The 24,669-nt window shown below is 41.4% G+C and overlaps 1 protein-coding gene across 5 annotated transcripts in view; it reads right to left on the bottom strand.

Annotated features, from left to right (window-relative positions):
- LOC126094442 (importin-11) overlaps nt 1-24,669 on the bottom strand; it is a 185,403-nt gene that overhangs the window by 45,810 nt on the left and 114,924 nt on the right. For all 5 annotated transcript variants that reach the window (XM_049908813.1, XM_049908814.1, XM_049908811.1 and 2 more), the window contains exons 13-14: nt 17,015-17,207; nt 16,401-16,480 (exon numbers count right to left, since the gene is read on the bottom strand). In XM_049908813.1, the coding sequence (XP_049764770.1) occupies nt 16,401-16,480; nt 17,015-17,207 (273 nt within the window). The remainder of the gene's footprint in view (nt 1-16,400; nt 16,481-17,014; nt 17,208-24,669) is intronic.

Below are 24,669 nucleotides of genomic sequence, written 5' to 3'. Positions count from 1 at the left end.
ATGCTCTTACTTTGTTCATTAAACGACTGTGGGGAACTGTATCGAACGCCTTGCGGAAGTCAAGAAACACGGCATCTACCTGTGAACCCGTGTCTATGGCCCTCTGAGTCTCGTGGACGAATAGCGCGAGCTGGGTTTCACACGACCATCTTTTTTGAAACCCATGCTGATTCTTACAGAGTAGATTTCTAGTCTCCAGAAAAGTCATTATACTCAAACATAATATGTGTTCCAAAATTATACAACTGATCGACGTTAGAGATATAGGTCTATAGTTCTGCACATCTGTTCGACGTCCCTTCTTGAAAACGGGGATGACCTGTGCCCTTTTCCATTCCTTTGGAACACTACGCTCTTCTAGAGACCTAGGGTACACCGCTGCAAGGAGGGGGGCAAGTTCCTTCGCGTACTCTGTGTAAAATCGAACTGGTATCCCATCAGGTCCAGCGGCCTTTCCTCTTTTGAGAGATTTTAATTGTTTCTCTATCCCTCTGTCGTCTATTTCGATATCTACCATTTTGTCATCTGTGCGACAATCTAGAGGAGGAACTACAGTGCAGTCTTCCTCTGTGAAACAGTTTTGGAAAAAGACATTTAGTATTTCGGCCTTTAGTCTGTCATCCTCTGTTTCAGTACCATTTTGGTCACAGAGTGTCTGGACATTTTATTTTGATCCACCTACCGCTTTGACATAAGACCAAAATTTCTTAGGATTTTCTGCCAAGTCAGTACATAGAACTTTACTTTAGAATTCATTGAACGCCTCTTGCATAGCCCTCCTCGCACTACATTTCGCTTCGCATAATTTTTGTTTGTCTAAAGGCTTTGGTTATGTTTATGTTTGCTGTGAAGTTCCCCTTGCTTCCGCAGCAGTTTTCTAACTCTGTTGTTGTACCACGGTGGCTCTTCTCCATCTCTTACGATCTTGCTTGGCACATACTGATCTAACGCATATTGTACGATGGTTTTGAACTTTTTCCACTGATCCTCAACACTATCTGTACTTGAGACAAAGCTTTTGTGTTGAGCCGTCAGGTACTCTGTAATCTGCTTTTTGTCACTTTTGCTAAACAGAAAAATCTTCCTACCTTTTTTTAATATTTCTATTTACGGCTGAAATCATCGATACAGTAACCGCTTTATGATTGCTGACTCCCTGTTCTGCGTTAACTGTTTCAAATAGTTCGGGTCTGTTTGTCACCAGAAGGTCTAATATGTTATCACCACGAGTCGGTTCTCTGTTTAATTGCTCATGGTAGTTTTCAGATAAAGCACTTAAAAAAATTTCACTGGATCATGTCTCGATCCCTGAGGCAACAGATGGGGACGTTTGCAAGACGACAACCATCTGCACGAACAGTTCGACGACATTTGCAGCAGCATGGACTATCAGCTCAGAGACCGTGACTGTGGTTACCCTTGACGCTGCATCACAGACAGCAGTGCCTGTGATGGTGTACTCAAAGACGAACCTGGGTGCACGAATGGCAAAACATCATTTTTTCAGATGACCCAGGTTCTGTTTACAGCATCACGATGGTCGCATCCGTGTTTGGCTACATCGTGGTGAATGCACATTGGAAGAGTGTATTCGTCATCGCCATACTGGCATATCACCCAGCATGATGGTTTGGGGTGCCATTGGTTACACGTCTCGGTCACCTCTTGTTCGCATTGACAGCACTCTGAACAGTGGACGTTACATTTCAGATGTGTTATGACCCGTGGCTCTACCCTTCATTCGATCCCTGCGAAACCCTATATTTCAGCAGGATAATGCACATCCGGATGTTGCAGGTCCTGTACGAGCCTTTCTGGATACAGAAAAAATTCGACTGCTGCCCGGCCAACACATTCTTCAGGTCTCTCACCAACTGAAAACGTCTGGTCAATGGTGGCCAAGCAACTGGCTCGTCACAATATGCCAGTCATTACTCTTAATGAACTGTGGTATCGCGTTGAAGCTGCATGGGCAGCTGCACTTGTACACGGCATCCAAGCTCTGTTTGACTCGATGCCCAGGCCGTTATTACGCCAGAAGTGGTTGTTCTGGGTACTGATTTCTCAGGATCTATGCACCCAAATTGCGTGAAAATGTAATCACATGTCAGTTCTAGTACAATATATCTGTCCAATGAACACCTGTTTATCATCTGCATTTCTTCTTGGTGCTGCAATTTTAATGGCATATATATAAAATTCGGAAAATTGCAAATTTTATAATCAGATAAAAATCCGAAAACATGAAAAAAAATTGCTTTCCATTCTAACTCCCCTTAATCACGACAGATGACTTAAGACTGCGCTGTACTATTTGAGAGCTGTTGAAAGCTCTTAAAATCATTCGACCATTGTGTAACAGTGGGAGGAGGTGCGGCCATCTTTGATCTACTCGGTTGTGCATTGACCTCATCGGTTGGCACTTCAGTGAACGTGACACACCTGTTTGTAGTCAGTAATGGCTGTGCCAGTGTGAGCGCAGCTGCCCTGGCAGTGTGCTTCCTACTTGGGACTTGGAAACTGTCCTCGGTGGGGAGGTCGCCTTTGGCAGCCTTCATGCCCAAGGCAGAAGATTTGTTCTTCGTGTGCACCTTACTTTTAGAGGCAGCGGCTTTTTTGTGGAGGTCACCTCGGAAGACGCCGCTTGGGTGTTTCCTCGTGGATGCGTCTGCGTCAGGTTGTCCCCTCGTGGTGACATCCACCTCCATATCTGTCTGGTTCCAGGCCCAGATTAACCCCTTCAGGAATGTCACACTTTCACTGACAACAGCTGTTGAAGAAGCCTCTGAGATGCCAGTGCAGCTAGTAACTGTGCCATTCACGTGTGAGACAAGTGTCTTGTCTGCAATGCAGCTTTCACTTGCACTGACAGTGCAGGGGGCAGGTACCACCGGAAAACAGCCACGGTACATCAGTGGCCTCCAACTAAATCTAAAGCTTGTGCTACTGTGTTTGGGAGCAAGCCCTGCCCACCACACTCACTGAATTATGGATTGTGTCATGTCTGTGTGTGCGATCAAAGCTGACATTGCACTCATCGTATTAGTATCAATAACTTGCATTATCTGCAGTGACAAGCAGTCCATCTCGAAATATGCAGATGGTCTCACTGAAACCTTCACAGACTGTAATTATTCTACCAATCTTGTATTAAAACAAATCTCCAGTGCCTTGTCTTTCCAGTCTACCACCACCACCTCCTGAAGCCTCATTGTCCGGCCACAGAGAAGCTTTCTCCTCATTTACTCTGTACCACCCAGGACTGGAGCACCTGAACTAAATTCTCTGCCAGGGTTCTGACTACCTCCCGTCATGCCCTGAAATGAGAAATATGCCCCCCCCTCCCCCACCATCCTGCCCACCCCTCTCACTGTGGTATTCCACAATCCACTGAACCTACACAGTATACTCTTCCATCCCTACATAACCCCTGCTCCTAATCCCTTACCTCACGGCTCATATCCCTGTAATGGACCTAGATACAAGACCTGATGATGATGATGATGATGATGATGATGATGATGATGATGATGTCTGGTTTGTGGGGCACTCAACTGCGAGGTTATCAGTGCCTGTATGAATTCCCAACCTTTGCTCAGCCCAACCTCACCACTTTCATGAATGACGATGCAACAATGAAGACAACACAAACACCCAGTCATCTCGAGGCAGGTGAAAATCCCTGACCCCGCCGGGAATTGAACCCGGGACCCATGCTCAGGAAGCGAAAATGCTACTGCGAGACCACGAGCTGCAGACAGATGCAAGACCAAGACCTGTCCCATACATCACCCCACCACCACCTGCTCCTGTCCGGTCACAAACATCACCTATCCCATCAAAGGCAGGGCTATTTGTGAAACCAGTCACATGATCTACAAGCTAAGCTGCAACCACTGTGCTGCATTCTATGTGGTTATGACAACCAACAAGCTGTCTGTCTGCATGAATGACCACTGGCCAACAGTCAAGAAACAAGTAGACCACCCTGTTGCTGAGCATGCTGCCCAACATGAAAACCTTCATTTCAATGACTGCTTCACAGCCGGTGCCAAATGATCTATAAGAGCAGAGATTCTCTCAGTGGTGGCACAGTAACCAGCCACAATGGGGCATCCTGGGTGGTTGGATTTGTGGACTTTAGGAAGCATGCAGAAGGTATGAGTGCGGGATGTGGTAGGGGTGAGCAGAGAGATGGGAGTCCAGGGAGAGGTTTTGGGATGGGCTAAGGATTTGAGGAGTGCCTGGAGATCCTGCTGGTTTTCTGGAATCCCAACATCAGCTTTTATGAATTGTACAGGTGGGAACTTCCCCCGCAATTTATTCTACATTCACGTAACCCTCCTGGAGTCAACCTTCGTTAGTCATTCCCTCACCCATCCAGCCCTACACAGCCCTCATTCCACCATTGCAATCAGTCCTCAGTCATTTTACTTATCTCCTTTCCTGCTACCTAATGCCCAGCCCCCCCCCCCCCCCCCACCTGGTCTCTCCCTAGCCCTCCATCTAACCACCTGACTGCACATAGCTGCCCTACCCTCTCTCCAACTCGTCCCTGCGTGCTCCCCAGCAGCATTTCACTGTCTCCCACTTGTCCCCTACTCTCCCTCCTCCTCCTCGTCCCAGCCTCCTCCTCATCCCCACCCAGTTGCAACTCCCCTCATACACTGGTGCTGCTGCTCGCAGTGTGGCTTCAGTTGCCAGAGACAGGAGTCATGGAGTGTGTGACATCTATTTTTGACAAAGGCCTTGTGGCCAAAAGTTTATTTGTGATAGTCCTTTTTTATGCCTAGCTGCGAATCAGCATCTCCGCTATATGGCGAGTGGCAACCTTCCCTTAACAATATTGTTACAGGTGAAATATCCTCAGATTTCAGGAAAAATGTAATAGTTCCAATTCTAAAGAAAGAATGTACTGACAGGTGTGAATATTACTGGAATGAAATGATAATTAAATGGACACCCTAGCTACAAAGAGGCGTTGATATACTTCATAGACGACATGTTGAAAGTGTATGCCCCAACCGGGACTCGAACATAGGATCTCCTGCTTACATGGCACACGCTCTATCCATCTGTGCCACCAATAGTTAAAATATGGCTTCTCAGCCATTGACCTTCTTGTGCGAATGCACATGCTATGCCCAAACTCTTACGGGACTTGGTAGATTAATCTGCTACGAGTAATGAGTATGGTGGGCAAACATCTATTAGGCGCACTACGAATGTAGTGGTGTGGACATGTTGGAAATGTGAGTCTCACGGGGAGTGTGCAAGGGATAAATCCCTGAAAGTGCTCTATCCTCTGTGGCTCAGATGGATAGAGAGTCTGCCTTGTAAGCAGGAGATCCCGGGTTCGAGTCCCGGTCAGGGCACACATTTTCAACATGTCCCCTATGAAGTATATCAACGCCTCTTTGCAGCTAGGGTGTCCATTTAATTATCATTTCATTCTAACAAAAGCAGCATGGTCATTAATGGTAACTGTTCTTTCGGGAACAGATACTACCTTCATATATAATATTACTGGACTAATATTAACATGAATTGTTTACAGAAGAATGGAAAAACTTGTTGGGGAAAATCATTTTGGGGTCTGGAGAAATGAAGGAACATGCCAGGCAATACTGATCCTACGATTTATATTAAAGGACACGTTAAGGTAAAGCAAACTTGCAATTATAGAGTTTACAGATTTTGAGAAAGTTTTTGAGAATGTCGACAGGAAAACACATTTTGAAAATTTGGAGGTAGCAGGGAAAAAATACAAGGAGTGAAAAGTTCTATACAACTTGTACAGAAACCAGACTGCAGGTACAAAGAGTCAGAGGAGATGAAAGGAAACTACTAATTGAAAACAGAGTGACTCAAGCTGGTACCTTACTCCTGATGTTATTCTATACGTATATCGAGCAAGCTGTAAAGGATAAGCAAGCAGAAATTTTGGATGGGGAGATAATGTTCTCAGAGAAGTTATAGTTCTTAGATTTGCTGCTGATATTATAATTCTATTAAAGATGACAACGGACATGGAAAAGCAGTTGAATGTAATGAATTGTGCCCTGAAAAGAGGTAAGATGAACATTGACAACAGTAAAACAAAGGTAATGGAATGTAGTCGAATTAAATAAAGTGTTCCTGAGGATATTAAATTATGAAATGAGACACTAAAAATAGTATATATGGTTTGGTGCGTCGCCAGGCAAAATAACAGATACTGGCCGAAGTAGAGAGGTTGTAAAATTCAGATTAGCAATAACAGGAATAGCGTTGCTGAAAGAGAGAACTTTCTCAACATCGAATATTAATTTTAAGTGTCAGGAACCTTTTCAGAAGATGGTTGTGTAGAATGTGGCCTTGTACAGAAGTCAAACATTTTCAATAAACCATTCAGACAAGAAAGGTATGGAAAATTTAAAATGTGGTCTACAGAAGAATGATGAAAATTAGATGAGAATATCGAATAACAAATATGGAGGTACTGAACTGAATGGGGAAAAATGAAATTTAAGGCACATTCTGACTAAAAGAAGGGATCAGTGATAGTACAGATCCTGAGGTATGGAAAAATTGTACAGGGAGACAAAGGCTTGAATAGAGTAATCAAGTTCAAATGGATCTAAGTTGTTACGTCATTCAGAGATGAAGAGACTAGCACAGTAGCCTGCACCAAACCAGTCTGCAGATTGAATACCACAACACCAACTTTCTCCCAGACAGATTACAATACGGCATATTTATGTACCTATCTACGACTCAGCATCTCCACTATTTGGGGGGTAGCAACTATCCTTTGTAATAATATAATTAAATTACAATTATATTTAAAAAATATGGAGGCAACTACACACACCAGAACGTATTTTCACTCTGAAACGTTGTGTGCGCTCATTTCGAACTTCCTTGCACATCACATCAAACCAGTAGTCAGGATCAAGGTTCGCACCCGGAATGTTTGCCTTTTGCTGGCAAATGCTCTACTTAGTTATCAAGGCAGGACTCCCAACCCAACCTCACAGCTTTACTTCCATTACCCCTCTCCTCTCATGAGTCATGCCTGTATATTACAGTAGGCTGCCCTTGAAAAGCAAATGTTCTGGATTCAAGTCCCGGTCCAGCACAAGGTTTAAACTACCGGAAAGTTTCAACTACACTCCAGTAAATCCAGTATTTTTAATCGCTACTGAGTAAAATGTCAACACTGCCATGGTTTTGCCAAAGGTCATGGCAAGAGGTGACCCTGCCGCTAAAGAGGTCATCCACCACAGGCCTCTAAAATATATACTTTTAATAGGCAGATAATATTTTCAAATGATTAGATAACATCTACTGAGTTGTTCTGCTGTAGAATTTCATTATTTCAGTCAATATTCTATTAGAGAAATTATGTTTTAATTGAATAAACAACATGCCTGGTTCAGTTCCTATTAGGCAACCTGATCACAAAAGTACAATAAGGCTTTTTTTACACAGCTGACTGTGGGATATCACATTATCTGTATGCAAACATTCCAAGTTTGATGAAGGGCCCTATTGTGAAGCAGTACTGGTCCTTCCAGCACATGACACAAGTTATTTTGCCAAGCCAAGCAAACAAGTATCAAATGAGGAAAAAATAGTAAATTATGTTTTATACAAACAAACTCTTCAAGTTTTGGACTCTGAAAAAATAGTGCATCTCTGACTAACATAGTGAATCAGCAAAGGATAATAAGCAGGGTAGAAAGTTCTACACACACACACACACACACACACACACACACACACACACACACACACACACACACACCTTTATGCATCTAACTAAGGAGGCAGGGATATTAAACAAAGCCTCACAGTATATCTATTTATTTAAGAAATATGCTGTCAGCAATTCATTTGAGTTTTAGACTAATAGAAAAATTCTCAAATATTATTTAGTACAATACTAGAAGCAAAAATGACCTGCATTTATCTGGTGAATCTAGCTCTGACACAGAAAGGAGTAAAATACTGGGTGGTTATAATTAAACTGACAGTGTTCCAAGTGCTGTAGTGCTGGCTGTACACATTGTAGGACACTGAAACATCATAGTTATGTTCATTAATCAGTGGGCTTGCTGAGTATGAAGTAAGAAATAACAGTTTCATTTCCTGCTACCAGGCGAAAATATGGTGCTGAAAGCAGTCAGAATGTGAGGTGTTTCCTGTTTTGATGTAAGTATGTTGTTTGTTACTTGGCACGTGTGTTGATTTCTTTCGTGAAGTGACTGCTGGTGTAAGGGGTTTGGAAGGCTGAAGTTTTATGAACGAAATCCTATGGCCATTGAGAAAACCATGCACTGCTGGTAAAATTGTTTTATCACATTGACAACAATAGCAGCAATATACTGCACAAATATTGCTGACAGAAACAACTGTGAACGGCCCCCATGTTCATTTGAAGAAGCCGGTCAATTACGTGGTGCAGCAGGGAGAGGGAGGTGGCCCATTCCCATGGCAGTTGATGATGAAGTTGCTGCAGCTATAGCCAACTGTGCAGCCCGTGCTTCAAATTTTGCAACTAGTGCTCCAGCTGTGTCACAGGAATCGTCTCTCTCAAAAGATTTTGTGGAGCATTGTACACTGTCACACTGTCACATTGTACAATGTGCACCAAATGAAGCTCAAATGTATGCTACACGCTGCGACTTTTCCTTCGTTTCTTAGCACGCTTGGAATTAATGACTTGCCTGGAGAATGTTCTTTGGACAAACAAGGCACATTTTACTCTGCACAGTGCTGTGTGAATCCACAGAACTGTTGCATATGGGGTTCTACTCCACCACATTTTGTGCACCAACATACATCTGATTGCACTGGATATGCTGTGAGCAACTGTTGATGCCATGTTATGGATGCAGCATGTTGCTGAGTCAGGAGATCACATGGAAGACATGTTGTAACTTGTGCAATACGTTTAAGTGTAGTTTCACAACCTCCTTCATTCTCAGTCCGTTTTCCTTCACTGAGATGACACCTCACAGGCCTGTTAGGTGTACAGTGACAACTGCACATTATAAGAACCTCCTCACGCAACACACGAGTCCAGCTTTGCAAGAAAACAATTGTGTCTACACAACTATTTTCATAAAGGATGGGGTGACACCACATGTCGCACGCCATGTGAAAGATTTGCTTCAAGAAACCTTAGGTGACAACTGTATCACCTCTAGGTAATTTCAAGATCTGTGACCTTCCAGATCCCCTGACCTAAATCCATGTGACTTTTGGTTGTGGGGATATGTTAGAGATTGGTCTATCTGATCTGAAGAACAGCATATGATGACATATCACTCTGATTACACCGGATATGCTGTGAGCAGCTGTAGACCGTGTAATATTATTGATACAGTATGCTGCCACGTCAGGAAACCATACAGAACACACGTTGTAACTTGTGACCATATCCAAATAAATGTGCCAGAACCATTGTTATCATGTGTGTGATTATTCCTCCCCTTTCCCTGCACCCACATCACATTCTGACTGTTTAAAGGGGAATATTTTCAACTGGTGGCAGAAAGTGGAACTATTCCTTTTCTCAACATGTTCCACGAGTGCACCAATTAATGAAAATAAGTACGACATTTCAGCATACTGCGATGTATACAGCCTGCACCACAGCACTGGCAACACTGTCAGTTTAATTTTAAACACCTGGTACATTGGATTCTTCTTTAAATCCTCTCTTTGCATTTGCTAATATGCTCACATGTCACTTTTGAATGTAGTTAGTAAAAGTAACCAACCATTTCCAATGAAACTCAAAAGTGTTCTCTTTGCACTGTTTCTTTGATAGCCCTGCCATATGTACCATACAAGTTCAAGAAACCTCGAGAAACTATAATTGATGATACACAGTTTATGGTAGTATTAACAGCACTACTGTAATATATACTGTTACATTCATGCCCTACTGTCCACAGCTCATGGTCTACTGATTAACGTCACCATCTCTACACGGCAGCGTAGCTTGTCGTTTAGTGGTAAAAATCACTGCACCTACATCGCAGTGTCCCTTACCCGATTCCCGGCTGGGTCAGAGATTTTCTTTACTCGCGGACTGGGTGTTTGTGTTGTCCTCTCATCTCAACTTCATCGATGCACAAGTAGCTGAAGTGGTGTTAATAAGATAGTCTTGAACTAGGCGGCCAATCAACCTCAACCTCAGACTGTGTCTCCCACCCAATATTCCTATACAATTATTTTATTTCTTTTCATCTGCCCTGCTATCACTTTCTCAGTCTAAGATTCCCAACTGCTTTCACTCACTCCTGAAATTACCGCTTACTTTCCTACATCCAGTCTTTTACTTTCTGGAGAAGCAACTTACTTTCCTATATCCAGTCTTTTACTTTCTGGAGAAGCAACTTTTGGTTTGTAAGATTAACATCTAATAACTACATGTTATTTGTGATGGTCTGAGCTCTACTATATTTGGTCTTTGTAACTTAGTGAGTCATGCACACTAATACTTTTGTTTTGTTTTAAGTTACAAGAAAATATACTTCACTGTGGTAGTTAACAGTGTCAGAATGTCTAATGTGTGCTAATGTGTGCTTCATATGTAACATGATGAAAGATTTGGTATCTTGGTCTCCTCATTACTGTCCCCCCCCCCCCCCCCCCAAAGATCCCAACATACAAACGTTCAAGGCCTTTTAAGACCGTCAACAGGGGGTGTAAGTGTAAGACACACACACACACACACACACACACACACACACACACACACACACACACACACACACACACAGAGAGAGAGAGAGAGAGAGAGAGAGAGAGAGAGAGAGAGAGAATATCGAAGTGTAAATTGCTGTATGCATGTAAAAAGACTTAAGAAATTATGTAAATCATCAGCATGTTGCCATATTTTCTACAGAGAAGATGTGCTATAATTGTAAAACTGACTCATTCCATAGCATAGAAAGGTCACAATTATGAACCATGGAACCTGCAAATAAATAACTGTGTGTGCATGTCCCACCTCTTCCATTTCAGGCAATGATTTACTACTGAGAAAAACGGTAAGTTGCGCAATGCTTCAGACTGTATGTCGAGCTCTATATGTAGTTCAAAATTACTATGTCAGGAACACATGATGGTACAACACTGAGATGCCACATTCTGCACAGAACACACAAGACATCTTACATTTTATTCAAGTCTCTCAAACTCACAAACTGTTTAATGTACAGAATTGGAAATGGCATCAGTGTCTTCTGGAAGACCCGCAAGTTTTCATTTTACTTTTATTTGTGACAACATATGTTAAATTTCTAAGAAATAAATGGGTACGTCCTTGTTTCGCAAAAGTCCTAACACATTAGTTACACAAACTCAGGTGGGAGACACCTGAGCACCCACCCTATAGTATTGATTTCTCCCCAAGTGATTATCACACCTTCAGTCCCTGAAAAAAAGGCCTTGAAGATAGACAATTCCTGTCACATGACAATGTGCAGCAGGCATTTAAGACTTTTTCACACAGTAGGGCATGGTGTTTTACAAAATGGATATTTTCAACATGGTGCATTAGCAGAATGATTGCCTCAATACTTATTGTGATTTTATCTGATTGGTTCAAATGGCTCTGAGCACTATGGGACTTAAGTTCTGAGGTCATCAGTCCCGTAGAACTTAAAACTACTTGAACCTAACTAATCTAAGGACAGCACTCACATCCATGCCTGAGGCAGGATTCGAACCTGCGACCATAACAGTCGTGCAGTTCCAGACTGTAGCGCCTAGAACCGTTCGGCCACCCCGGCCGGCTATCTGACTGGCACACTACCTTTAGACTGTACTGTCTTCAAATGGAAACTTTTTGATTGCTTCTTCTTTATATCTTCCAACTGTTTTGGGGCCCTCCCGATTTTTAACAATGTGTCACAGTGTCCCTGAATACCCTTTGCGGATAGTTAAATGTCCAAGATTTTCATCTAAGGTGGTATTCTTTTTAAACTAAACACCTGTATTGATTCAATGGTTAGTTCAGTTGATGTTTTGTAACGTTGACATTGCACTTCATTTGCATGAAAAAACTAAAACATATTGGTTGTCAATTTTGACACAATGTAAGAACTCTTTTGGAAAATATGGCATTATGACATTGTACATAACTACTCATGTTCTAACTTCGGTACATTGTGCAATATTTTATTTCAAAAGCGACTTTGATAATTTTTATCTTAAAATAAACATTACCTGTGTTAATCATTTAGTAATGGACATGGTGAGATTGTTGAGTGAACAGCCTGTGGTGTGAAGTTTAGCACTGCACATAGATGACAGTGTGACAATAACTTCTGAAAGCAGCAAAGTTTCATTCTGTTTTGTGTGTGGCTGTCAATGACTCAATGTTTCTGCTATTCATTTTACCAGTACACTGACAATGCTATGAATTTAAAGCAATTCTATGAAAAATAAAAAGCAGCATAAAATTAAGACAGTATGTGACATGAGTCATTTGTTGTCATTTAGAGACAAGTTTGATAATGGGCTCTGCTTACAGGGCGCAAACATGGCAACTGGCAAGGCCAGCACAGCCAGGCAGCGGGCAAGAGCAGGCTGGAAGACGGCAGCGAGTGAGTGCTCAGCAGCAGATCACTCCATATGGACCTGTCAGTTTCAAAAGGCTGACAGTTACACGACATCAAATGCGGGTTTACCCCATTACAGCTGACGGTTTTAGGACAATGCTTTATCCAAATCTGTGTTGATTACACAAAAACACAAATTAGTATGGTAAAGTACGATACGGCAAATGAAAGAGACGTTTGGGATGAATCAGCTGAGATGCTGACAATTTCAGTGAATATTATATAAAAAGATATTAAATAAACAACTCTGTAATATGTGCGATTTACTGAATAATTTATACCTCTTGACCCAATGCAGCTACATAGTAGAGCAATTACTCATTTTAAAGGTCTGGTGTACTTGCATAATTTGAAGCATTAATTTTTCACTGGTAAAATACCAACTGTATTAATTTGTTGCTAATAACTAATTGGAACAAATAATACAAGACAGATACATGAACAGCAAGGCAGTGTACAACAGTGGGTGCCATAAAAAAAGTATGCGATATCTGCAATTACTATATGATATGTTATGCTGTCTTTGTTTTTAATAATTTTTGCATAGCTTTGCCCATACTTGTTTACCTTTTGTATATATGTTAATTCTGATCAGTGCATCAGAAAGGGCACTTCAGATCCATACGGAAAGTGGTGCCTTATAAAGTACTGTAAGTTACACAAATGGACAAAAACTATTTTCTCACTCTGCAAATATAATTGCAAAACATTAAAACATTAATTCTTGACAAACTATTGTAGCTACAAATTTGTGTAATGAAAATGTTTTTTGATGAGAATGTGAGAATGCATATAACGGCGAAAACAGAATTAAGATTGCTCTTCTATGTAAAAAGTTATGCAAAGAAATGGTGATCAATGTAAAGCAGTTATGTTACGTAGCTTGGGGAATTTTGGATTGAGGGTATTTAAGTGGAGATGACACAAAGCTCCAGGAGAGAGTTCTGTGCTTCTTTGCCGAAGCCGGACCTGTGTTACTCAACGCCACATGTTGGTGATAGCTTTTGCAGTTCCAGAAGTGTTGAACTTAGCCGAATATCGTGTGTGTGAACGGAAGATAGAACTTTTCATGACAAATCCCTTAGGATATTTTCAGTGTAGAACACAGTAGGGATGTGGGTTTTTCAGGCATGTTGTCTTTTGGTGATTGTTTTTGCAAGCAAATGGTGCTTTGCAGTGAAATCATAGCTGCGGGACTCTGTTTCCATTTTAACAACATTTAGGTGATTGATTCTGAAACAGTGCCACTGGACTTAACTGTGTTTAAACTAGTCGGGACTTTAGATATTTTGTGGCATCTGACACTTAGAAATTCACGCTAGTGTCAAGTGAACTTTAGATCATTAGGATTAGGCTGTGTTTTAGCAAACTGATCGATTTACTAAATACCAATAGATGTTTTTCAGCATTCAACAACCTTTATTAAAATTTATAGTGTGTGTAGTATCATTACTGGGGGCTCGAGCAATAATTAAAATGGCACATAACAGTTTGGAAGATGCCACCAGTGAACTGTATTTAGTTACAAACAAAAGCTTGAGAATTTTAAGGAACTTAACACACACTTTCAATTCATCATTTGACTTCTCATCATTTGACTTCAGCGTCCTACACAATACCGTGGTTAACATTTGTACTTGTTGGTCAGCAGCATTGAGAGTATTTTATTTATGCACTTTAACAGGTATTAAGTGCACGTGTCTGGTGGTAGAAGGGGTAAGAGATCATCCCTGAGATAAACAATGAGAGTGAGTGGGCAGAAGTATTTGCCACCCTATCCCATTCCACTGAATGTCGTAAGTACGTAGGCCAGAGGCAGATGAGGAACTCTCAGAACTCATCTGCAGTGAGAGGAACACCCCCCACCCCCACCCCTTCCCTTTTGCCTGAGCCCAAGCCAGCATGAGACACGCATAAAGCAATGATCTAATAAATAACACTTTTATCAGCAGACAAAGGTGAAAATGAAGAGAGCCGTTGGGAACATATACAATGGTATGTGTTAAAACATTTTCAGGAAAGATGTACAACACCATGCCAGCATGCAGCTTAAAGACACCCGATCCCTAGCCAACATTAAATGTTTGTACAAAATAAAAACTCCTTTCTAAACAAAGGGGAGGTCAATGCAATAAAGGAGTCTAGAGAGCAAAGAACATAGGAAATATAACAAATAACATGAAAAACAATAAAAATGGAACAAAAGAGTGTGTCATAGCCAGCAAGTGGGGAAAGGGAGAGTCAAGTCCCTGCCTTGGATTCAGCATATGGCAGAAGATACAGTATTATGTTTCAGTCATGAAACAAGAAGTGGGTGTTACAAAGGTTTTGTTGTGCCATAAACAAAAATAATATTGCAGACAGAGAACAAGTTCCGATAGAGTTTTGTCCTTTTCAAATTAACCATCATGGCATCCACCTTAACCACTTTAGGAAAACCGTAGATAAACTATATCTGGATTGCAGATAAGAATTATAGCCCTGCTCCTCCCGAATGCAACTCCAGCCCTTCACCTGACTTGGTGTTTGAAGATGAGAGTATCTGATGAAATTTTAAGTTTCTGTCACTTCCTTCTGAGCATGATATTTCAACATTAAAGCTGGAAGTCACCTTCAGATGCCCAGCTGAAATATCATGTATAGAAGTAAATGATAGCTGTCTATAATCCTGAAACTTTACAGAGTGTTCAGTATACCAGGAAAACTTCACTAAGAGTCAGATTAGGACTTGGTTATCACAAAATGAAAATCTCTGTTCATCGACAATGAAGAATTGGCATTTTGTTCATCAAGAGGAAAGTGTATAAACACTGTGATTGGTGTCCAGAAGCAGTCACTGCTCTCAAATCACTGTGGTTCTTTACACCACTCAACCAAGTTAAAAATCTAATAGTTGGCTCTTGCAACAAGGTAGCACACAATTTGTAAAGAGTTTAATATCAGTTGCTTTGATATTCTTCATCTATAGATCTGACCTAGTCCCATGTGATGTTACCACTTTGAAAAAGTGAAAACTCTTAAGTCATTCATTCTCTGTGTACAAATAGCTTATATACAATAGATGCAGAATGCTTGTGTTCATCAGAATGCTCAGATTTTTCTTTCTGTTTTTACATAGTAATCTAAATGCCAAATTGTACCACAGTTTGGAGTTCACACTAAACACTAGATTTCCCTTCAAAAACTCACTCGGTCTTGTTTGTTTGTTTGTCTGTCTGTCTGTTTAGTTATATGGTGAGTGGTTTCTTCAGAGGTAATTAATGACTCACAATTGTTCAAGGTAGAAAGAAGTTCTTAAAATGGCCTATGAACAAGTTGGCATGCCTATGGCACTGTCATGTGTGAATGCTGAAGGTTAGATGTATATATCAGATAATTAAAGTAAAAGTACTGAACTGAATTGGTGCAACTCGACTAAGAGAAAGGATAGGTTGATGAGACATGTACTGACGTTTTAAAGGAGAATTAATTTGGTAGCACCGGGATAAAAATAGCAGAGAGAGAACAAGCATCTACTACAGTATGATGATTCAAATGGATTTAGTTGCAATACTTAGGAACTGATGATGAGTCTTGTTCAAAATGAATTCTTGAGGAGAGCTAAATGGAACCAGTCTTTGGATTGGAGATCATAACAATAACACATTCACATGAACATAAATACTAAGTGATTCAGCTATAGAACTGATCTGGTGTCAAGCAAAAAACATTAACAAAAAAGAGAGGGAAAAATAGACCATAATGTAAAATTCCTTCAATACTTGTACTGAAACTCACCTTCAGGAACTGCTCTGGACCCAACAGCACACTGGCTTGTATGATGTAGTAACAAGTCCGCAGGTTCTCTGAACTGCTCTCTATAAACAAAGGAAGTTAAGATAAAATATAAAACTGAAAATAAGCATGAGTAAATGAAACTATGATTGTGTCCCATTTTCCATATTTAAAAAACCACTAAGCAGTAGTCTTTACATTCAATTTGTGTAACTGCACCTAGAGTTCACTATGACTACTCACAATTTAAAAAAAATCTTTATTTCCTTACTTTTAAATAGGACAGGTACACTGGTTATTTGGCTGTTCAAGGTATTATACTCACTGATTGGAACTTCCGCAACTAGTTAATGTACACTGTATGGATATTTAAAAGAAGTGTTTAATTGTAATTGAACATTAAGATACTTTAAATTTACCCATTACAATGTAGAGAAAATAAGTACAAATTAGATGTATATTTGGCAGTTATTGAGATACTACTTGAAATAACAAAAATTATACTGGTTTTCTTAATTTGACAATACAAAATAAATGATAAGCAACTTACAATTAGTAAAGCATTAAACACATTTCACAAAAAAAAAAACCACCAGTACTGTATTCTGTATACTGACCAAGCAAAGGAGGCATATTCCTGAAAAGCTGCAGAAGATCTGGACTGGCTGTAGCAGTATTCTCTAGGACAGCCAACCATAGTTCCAGTCCGTCTTCCATGAGATATACATGGCAATCTTGTTGCACATCTGTACTCATTTGAATGACAGGCAGCAAGAATGGGTGCAGAGTTTCGCTTCCACTGCCAAGTGCCTATTTGAAATAGGTGATGATATGCATGGATAATCTGCGTTATAATGTTCTATATACTAAATGATGGTATGCACATACACACGAAATGTGCAACATAATAACAATGATGATTTCACAAGATAATTTAAAGACACTGGGGGAAAGAAACAATTGCAAACAAAGCTTACATCATGTGTAATTTTTTTTTCCAGAAAAGACTTCCAAACACTTACATTTAACATTAACATATTTCTCAATTTCAGAAAAATACTTTTTTCTGTATTGCCAGTTTGCATTTTATATCATCATAGTTATTTTGCTGCCCAAATAGAAAAACTCACCTATCACTTTTAGTGTGTCATTTCCCAGTGTAATTCCCTCAACATCAGCCGATATAGTTTAATAACTCTACATTAGCCTTAATTTATTTATGCTGAAATTCATCTTACCTCTTTTCAAGATATGAAAAATTCCATTAATCAACTGATTTTCCAAGTACTTTGCCATCTTTGACATAAGTACAATACTGTTGGTGAACTTTATGTTTCTATTTCTCCTTTCGATTCACTTTCCAAGTTTGTGCTTGTTTTCCTTTGAAGTTCACTCAATGTACAGATTATACCAGTCTCTCATTTTCCTATAAATGGTATCTGTATATCCTATAGTCATGTATGGTCTTATAACTTTGTCTTTGTCTTTTGGCTTTTCCTTCTTTGTTACTTCACACTTTTTTGCAATATCCTTTTTAGTAATTTGTACTTCCCTTTTGCCTGTTTCATTTACTTCACACACACACACACACACACACACACAACCTCCACTTTGACAGCTGCCATGTGTTTCATGGCAAGAAGTCCCTTCCATACAGCCTAGCCACCTGTGGTCATTGCATCTGCAGTGACGAGCGGTCCCTCTTGAAATATACCAAAGGTCTCATTGAAGCCTTCACAGACTGTAATTATACTCCCAACCTTGTACAAAAACAAATCTGCTGTGCCTTATCTTTCCGGCCACAAAAGAGCATTCCCCTCGTAACTCAGTACCACCCACAACTGGAGTAGCTGAATTAAATTCTCTGCCATGGTTTGGACTACCTTTCATCATGCCCTGCAATGAGAAATGTCCTACCCACTATCCTTCCCAACCCTCCTACAGTGGTATTCTGCCATCCACCGAACCTACACAATATACTCATCCATCCTTACACAATCCCTGCTTCCAACCCCGTAACTCATGGCTCATACCCCTGTAATAGACCTAGATGCAACACCTGTCCCTTACATCCTACCACCACCACCACCACCACCACCACCACCTACTCCATTCCAGTCACAAACATCACCTATCCCATCAAAGGCAGGGCTACCTGTGAAATCAGTCACGTGATCTATAAGCTAAGCTGTGACCACTGTGCTGCATTCAATATAGGCATGACAACCACCAAGCTGGCTGTCTGCATGAATGGCCACCCACGAACTGTGGCCAAGGAACAAGTGGACCACCCTGTTGTGAACACACTGCCAAACATGATATCCTTCATTTCAATGACTGCTTCCCAGCCTGTGCCATATGGATCCATCCCACCAGCACCAGTTTTTCTGAATTGTGCAGGAGGGAACTCTCTCTGCAATACATCCTACGTTAAACCCTCCTGATCTCAACCTTAGTTAGTCACTGTCCTCACCCATCCAGCCCCTCCCTGTTCCCATTCCAGCACTACACAGCCATCATTCCACCATCACACACTGTCTATTTACTTCTCTCCTTTTCCGCTAGCCCCCCCTCCCCCCACTTCCCTTCCCCACATCTCCCCTGCCGTCTATTTAACCTGCAGCACTCCACTTCACTGTCTGCCAACCCCCCCCCCCCCTACTATCCCTCCCCCTCCTCACCGAAGCCTCCTCCTTACCCCCACCCAGTTGCCACTCCCATCACGCATTGGTGCTGCTGCACACAGTGTGGTTTTAGTTCCTGAAACTGTGGTCGTGGGCATGGTTTGTGTGTGTGTGTGTGTGTGTGTGTGTGTGGGGGGGGGGGGGGGGGGGGGCGCGCACATTCGCGTGCTCCTCTACATCTATTGTTGACGAAGGCCTTAATGGCCGCAATTTTTATTTATTTGTGACAGTCTTATTCTTGTGACTATCTGCAACTCAGCATCTCCACTGTATGGTGAGTGGCAATTTTCCTTTTACCATATTGTTACATTCCATCCTGGATTTTCCGTTGTTTGATCACTTACTGCTTTCTCATATACAGCCCAGTCACATGTGACCACCACCTACGTTTGACATCAACATTCAATAAGCACTCACACACAGTAGGTGTCAGCACTAGCAGTGGATGGTATACAAAGCATGTTGAGAGAATGTGGAAAACAGTGCAGTTTTTTTTACATAATTTGAAGGTGGAATGATTTATCTGAGGTCCAAAAGGGCGTACTCATTGGTTTTCGTGCTGTGGGTGGAAGCATTTTGAAAATGGCTAAGTCTGTAAATTGTTTGCATATCATCATGATTAAAATATACCACATGCAGCAAAATGGCACTAACTGTAACTGGTGCCGAGGCAGCTGTGGTGCACCACTGGCCATAGATGACAGGGACGAATGATGGCCACAGGGATGTGTATGGGTGAACAGATGTGCAACTGTAGAGCAACAGACCAACTGAATGAACCAAAAGGCTACTAAGAGTGTCTCCAAAACAAATGTTCAGGAAAAAATGCTGCGTATGGGCCTCTGTACCAGGTCTTTGGGCCATGCAGCCATACTGACAGTGGTTCCTGGCTGACTGTGGTTCCTGGCAACAAAGGCCAGAATTTACATGCATGCCAATGCTGCAACTGGACATCCACTGAGTGATGCCAGGTGGCCTATGAATCATGTTTTATGCTCCATCTGGGCAGATGGCTGTTGGAGAGTATGGAGTGAAACATGAAAGCAAACACTCTGCAACAGTGTTATGGTCTGGGGAATGTTTTCATGGCATTCCCTACAGATCCCGTTGTTCTGGAACGGACAATCGATCAAACAAGTATGCATCTATCATTGGGGACCAAGTCCAGCACTGCATGCAGTTTCCTTCCCTCAGCACAATGAAACTACCTTAGGACAATGTATTGTGTGTCACAGCTTGGAGCGTACATGCACAGCTCGAAGAGTACCAGGCTGAGTTTACCATACTCCCCTGGCTAGCAAAATCCCTGGATTTAAACCCAATTGAGAAACAACTTTTATCAGGCTGTTTGTGCCATTGATCTCTAACTAAGAAACCAAGTGCACATGGTCATGGCATTGGCGTCAGTGTGGCCCCATATCCCTATCAGCACCTTCCAGAAACTCACTGACACACTTCCTGCACGTTTCACAGCAGTCCACACTACTCCATAGGAAATGTGGTTATTCTGGCTTTTGATCAGTGGTCACATTAATATGATTTGATATTGTATTTTCTCCTTTCATCGTTAAATTCATTATCTCGTATGCTATGCTAGGATTTCTACTGGGATTTGTCTTTCTGTCTAGTCATTACTCTACTGTGTGGTTCAGGTGTTGGTTCCTGTAGTCATGTCCCAGTTCATGAACCACGGGCAACGTATGAGTGGCCAAGTAAGTGGTCCCGACAGTCGGGATACCAGTTACTTTGGAATAAGGCTGGGCATCTCTGATATATTCTGAGTTGTGGTCACCTTTGTGCTCATACGGCAAAGACTACCAAATCCACCGGTTAGTCCCTCAGCCGTTAGGGGTAAAACCCAATGGGACTCGGGGCAAGTAAGGCTAGCAATCTGCTTCCCTGGTACTTTAAATGTGATGCTGGCAACAATCAGAGCAAAATGCCTCGGACCTTTGGAGGTGATGGAGTCCCACCTCTAACTGACAAACCAGGGACTCCTAAGATACAACTTGGCAAACAAATGGTAATGAGATGGGGAGCTATTAATATCAATGGGGGTTACTCTGGGAAGAAGGTAGTGCTGGCAGAGGCTGCAAGTAAGATGGGGCTGGATGTTTTAGCTGTTAGTGACATTCGGGTAAGGGGTGAGAAAGAAGAGGAAGTGGGAAATACAAGGTCTACCTGTCAGGAGTCAAAGCAGGAATAGCACAATGGGGTGTAGGGCTTTACATCAGGAAAGAAATGGAACCCAGTGTAGTTGCAATAAGGTATGTAAACGAACAACTGATGTGGATAGATTTGACAGTGTCTAGCAAGAAAATTAGGATTGTGTCAGTATATTCACATTGTGAAGGGACAGATCAAGATAAGATGGATAGTTTTTATGAGGCACTCAGTGATGTAGTTGTTAGAGTAAAGGACAAGGACAGTGTTCTGCTCATGGGTGATTTTAACGCCAGGATTGGAAATCGAACAGAAGGGTATGAAAAGGTTATGGGTAAATTTGGAGAGGATATGGAGACCAACAGGAACGGGAAACAACTCTTGGATTTCTGTGCCAGTATGGGCTTAGTAATAACAAACTCCTTTTTTAAACATAAGAACATTCACCGGTATACTCGGGAAAGCAGGGGAACCAGATCTGTCTTTGACTATATAATAACAGATCAGGAATTCAGGAAGGCTGTGAGGGACACACGTGTATTCAGGGGATTCTTTGATGACACTGATCATTATTTAATCTGCAGTGAAATTGGAATTGTGAGGCCGAAAGTGCAGGAGGTCAGGTCCATATGTAGGAGGATAAGAGTGGAGAAACTTCAGGATAAGGAAATCAGGCACAAGCACATAACAGCGATCTCAGGAAGGTACCAGTTAGTTGAATGTATTCAATTACAGTCATTGGAAAAGGAATGAACAAGATACAGGGACACAGTACTAGAAGTGGCTAAAGAATGTCTTGGAACAGTAGTGTGTAAAAGTAGGATGAAGCAAACAGCTTGGTGGAATGACACAGTCAAGGCAGCCTGTAAAAGGAAAAAGAAGGCGTATCAAAAATGGCTACGTACTAGAACTCAGGTAGACAGAGAAAGTTATGTTGAAGAAAGAAACAAAGCCACACAGATAATTGCAGCATCCAAGAAGAAATCTTGGGAAGACTTTGGAAACAGCTAGGAGACTATGGGTCAAGCTGCTGGAAAACCATTCTGGAGTGTAATTAGCAGTCTTCGAAAGGGAGGTAAGAAGGAAATGACAAGTATTTTGGACAGGTCAGGAAAACTGCTGGTGAATCCTGTGGATGCCTTGGGCAGATGGAGGGAATATTTTGAAGAGTTGCTCAATGTAGGTGAAAATACGATCAGTAATGTTTCAGATTTCGAGGTAGAATGGGATAGGAATGATGATGGAAATAGGATCACATTTGAGGAAGTGGAGAAAATGGTCAGTAGATTGCAGTGCAATAAAGCAGCTGGGGTTGATGAAATTAAGTCGGAACTCATCAAATACAGTGGAATGTCAGGTCTTAAATGGCTACACAGGATAATTGAAATGGCCTGGGAGTCGGGACAGGTTCCATCAGACTGGACAAACGCAGTAATCACACCAATCTTTAACATGGAAACAGAAAAGATTGTAACAACTACAGAGGTATTTCTTTAATCAGTGTTGTGGGTAAAATCTTCTCAGGTATTGTTGAAAGGAAAGTGCGAGTATTAGTTGAGGACCAATTGGATGAAAATCAGTGTGGGTTTAGGCCTCTTAGAGGCTGCCAGGACCAGATCTTTAGCTTACGGCAAATAATGGAGAAGTGTTATGAGTGGAACAGGGAATTGTATCTATGCTTTATAGATCTAGAAAAGGCATATGACCGGGTTCCTAGGTGGAAGTTATTGTCTGTTCTACGAGATTATGGAATAGGAGGCAAATTTTTGCAAGCAATTAAAGGTCTTTACATGGATAGTCAGGCAGCAGTTAGAGTTGACGGTAAATTGAGTTCATGGTTCAGAGTAGTTTCAGTGATAAGACAAGGCTGCAACCTGTCTCCACTATTGTTCATATTATTTATGGATCATATGTTGAAAACGATAGACTGGCTGGGTGAGATTAAGATATGTGAACACAAAATAAGCAGCCTTGCATATGCGGATGACTTAGTTGTGATGGCAGATTCAATTGAAAGTTTGCAAAGTAATATTTCGGAGCTAGATCAGAAATGTAAGGACTATGGTATGAAGATTAGCATCTCCAAAACGAAAGTAATGTCAGTGGGAAAGAAATATAAATGGATTGAGTGCCAAATAGGGGGAACAAAGTTAGAACAGGTGGACGGTTTCAAGTACTTAGGATGCATATTCTCACAGGATGGCAACATAGTGAAAGAACTGGAAGCGAGGTGTAGCAAAGCTAATGCAGTGAGCGCTCAGCTATGATCTACTCTCTTCTGCAAGAAGGAAGTCAGTACCAAGACCAAGTTATCTGTGCACCGTTCAATCTTTCGACTAACTTTGTTGTATGGGAGCGAAAGCTGGGTGGATTCAGGTTACCTTATCAACAAGGTTGAGGTTACGGATATGAAAGTAGCTAGGATGATTGCAGGTACTAGTAGATGGGAACAATGGCAGGAGGGTGTCCACAATGAGGAAATCAAAGAAAAACTGGGAATGAACTCTATAGATGTAGCAGTCAGGCCGAACAGGCTAAGTTGGTGGGGTCATGTTCCACACATGGGAGAAGCAAGGTTACCCAAGAGACTCATGGGTTCAGCAGTAGAGGGTAGGAGGAGTCGGGGCAGACCAAGGAGAAGGTACCTGGATTCGGTTAAGAATGATTTTAAAGTAATAGGTTTAACCTCAGAAGAGGCACCAATGTTAGCACTGAATAGGGAATCATGGAGGAATTTTACAAGGGGGGCTATGCTCCAGACTGAACGCTGAAAGGCATAATCAGTCTTAAATGATGATGATGATGATGATGATGATGATTACTCTACTGCCTTCACATGTACACAAACAAAGCTACCAATTGATCTTCTATTGTGTTTCTTTCACTTTTGTCAGATTATCATTCTCTAATGTTTTCTTTAAAACTTCCGAGCCTTTGGTTCTTTAAACTTATTCAAGTCTTCCTTATTTTCCAACCATTCTGCAATTTACTCAATTTTAATTTGTACTCCATAACAAACAAATTATGGCTAGAGTTGACATTTGCTCCTGAAATGTTTTGTAGGTACGCCCTGGTTTCTAAAACTGTGTTGTCAATATATAAAATACCTGAAACCTTCCAGTTCTCCTAGTCTCTCCCAAATACACAACCTTCTTTCATGATCCTTAAACCAAGTATTGGCAATGATTAAATGGTGCTCTGCGGAAAATTCTGCAAGTTAGCTTTCCCTTTCATTCCTCACCCCCTGTATTCCTACAATTTTTTCTTCATCCCCTACTATTGAATTCACGTTCCCCATCATACTTAAATTTTTCCCAATACATAACAACTGTGTGAAACATGAGAGAACTGTAACTGAAAGTCAGCAGACTGTTATAGAAAATCCCTCTGTTTGCAAGTACTGGATGATTTGCATAGCACTCACG

This window comes from Schistocerca cancellata, chromosome 8, assembly GCF_023864275.1.
Source record: "Schistocerca cancellata isolate TAMUIC-IGC-003103 chromosome 8, iqSchCanc2.1, whole genome shotgun sequence".
Taxonomy (NCBI): domain Eukaryota; kingdom Metazoa; phylum Arthropoda; class Insecta; order Orthoptera; family Acrididae; genus Schistocerca; species Schistocerca cancellata.
Note: the sequence above shows the minus strand (reverse complement) of the source record. Positions and strands in the feature narration are given on the sequence as shown.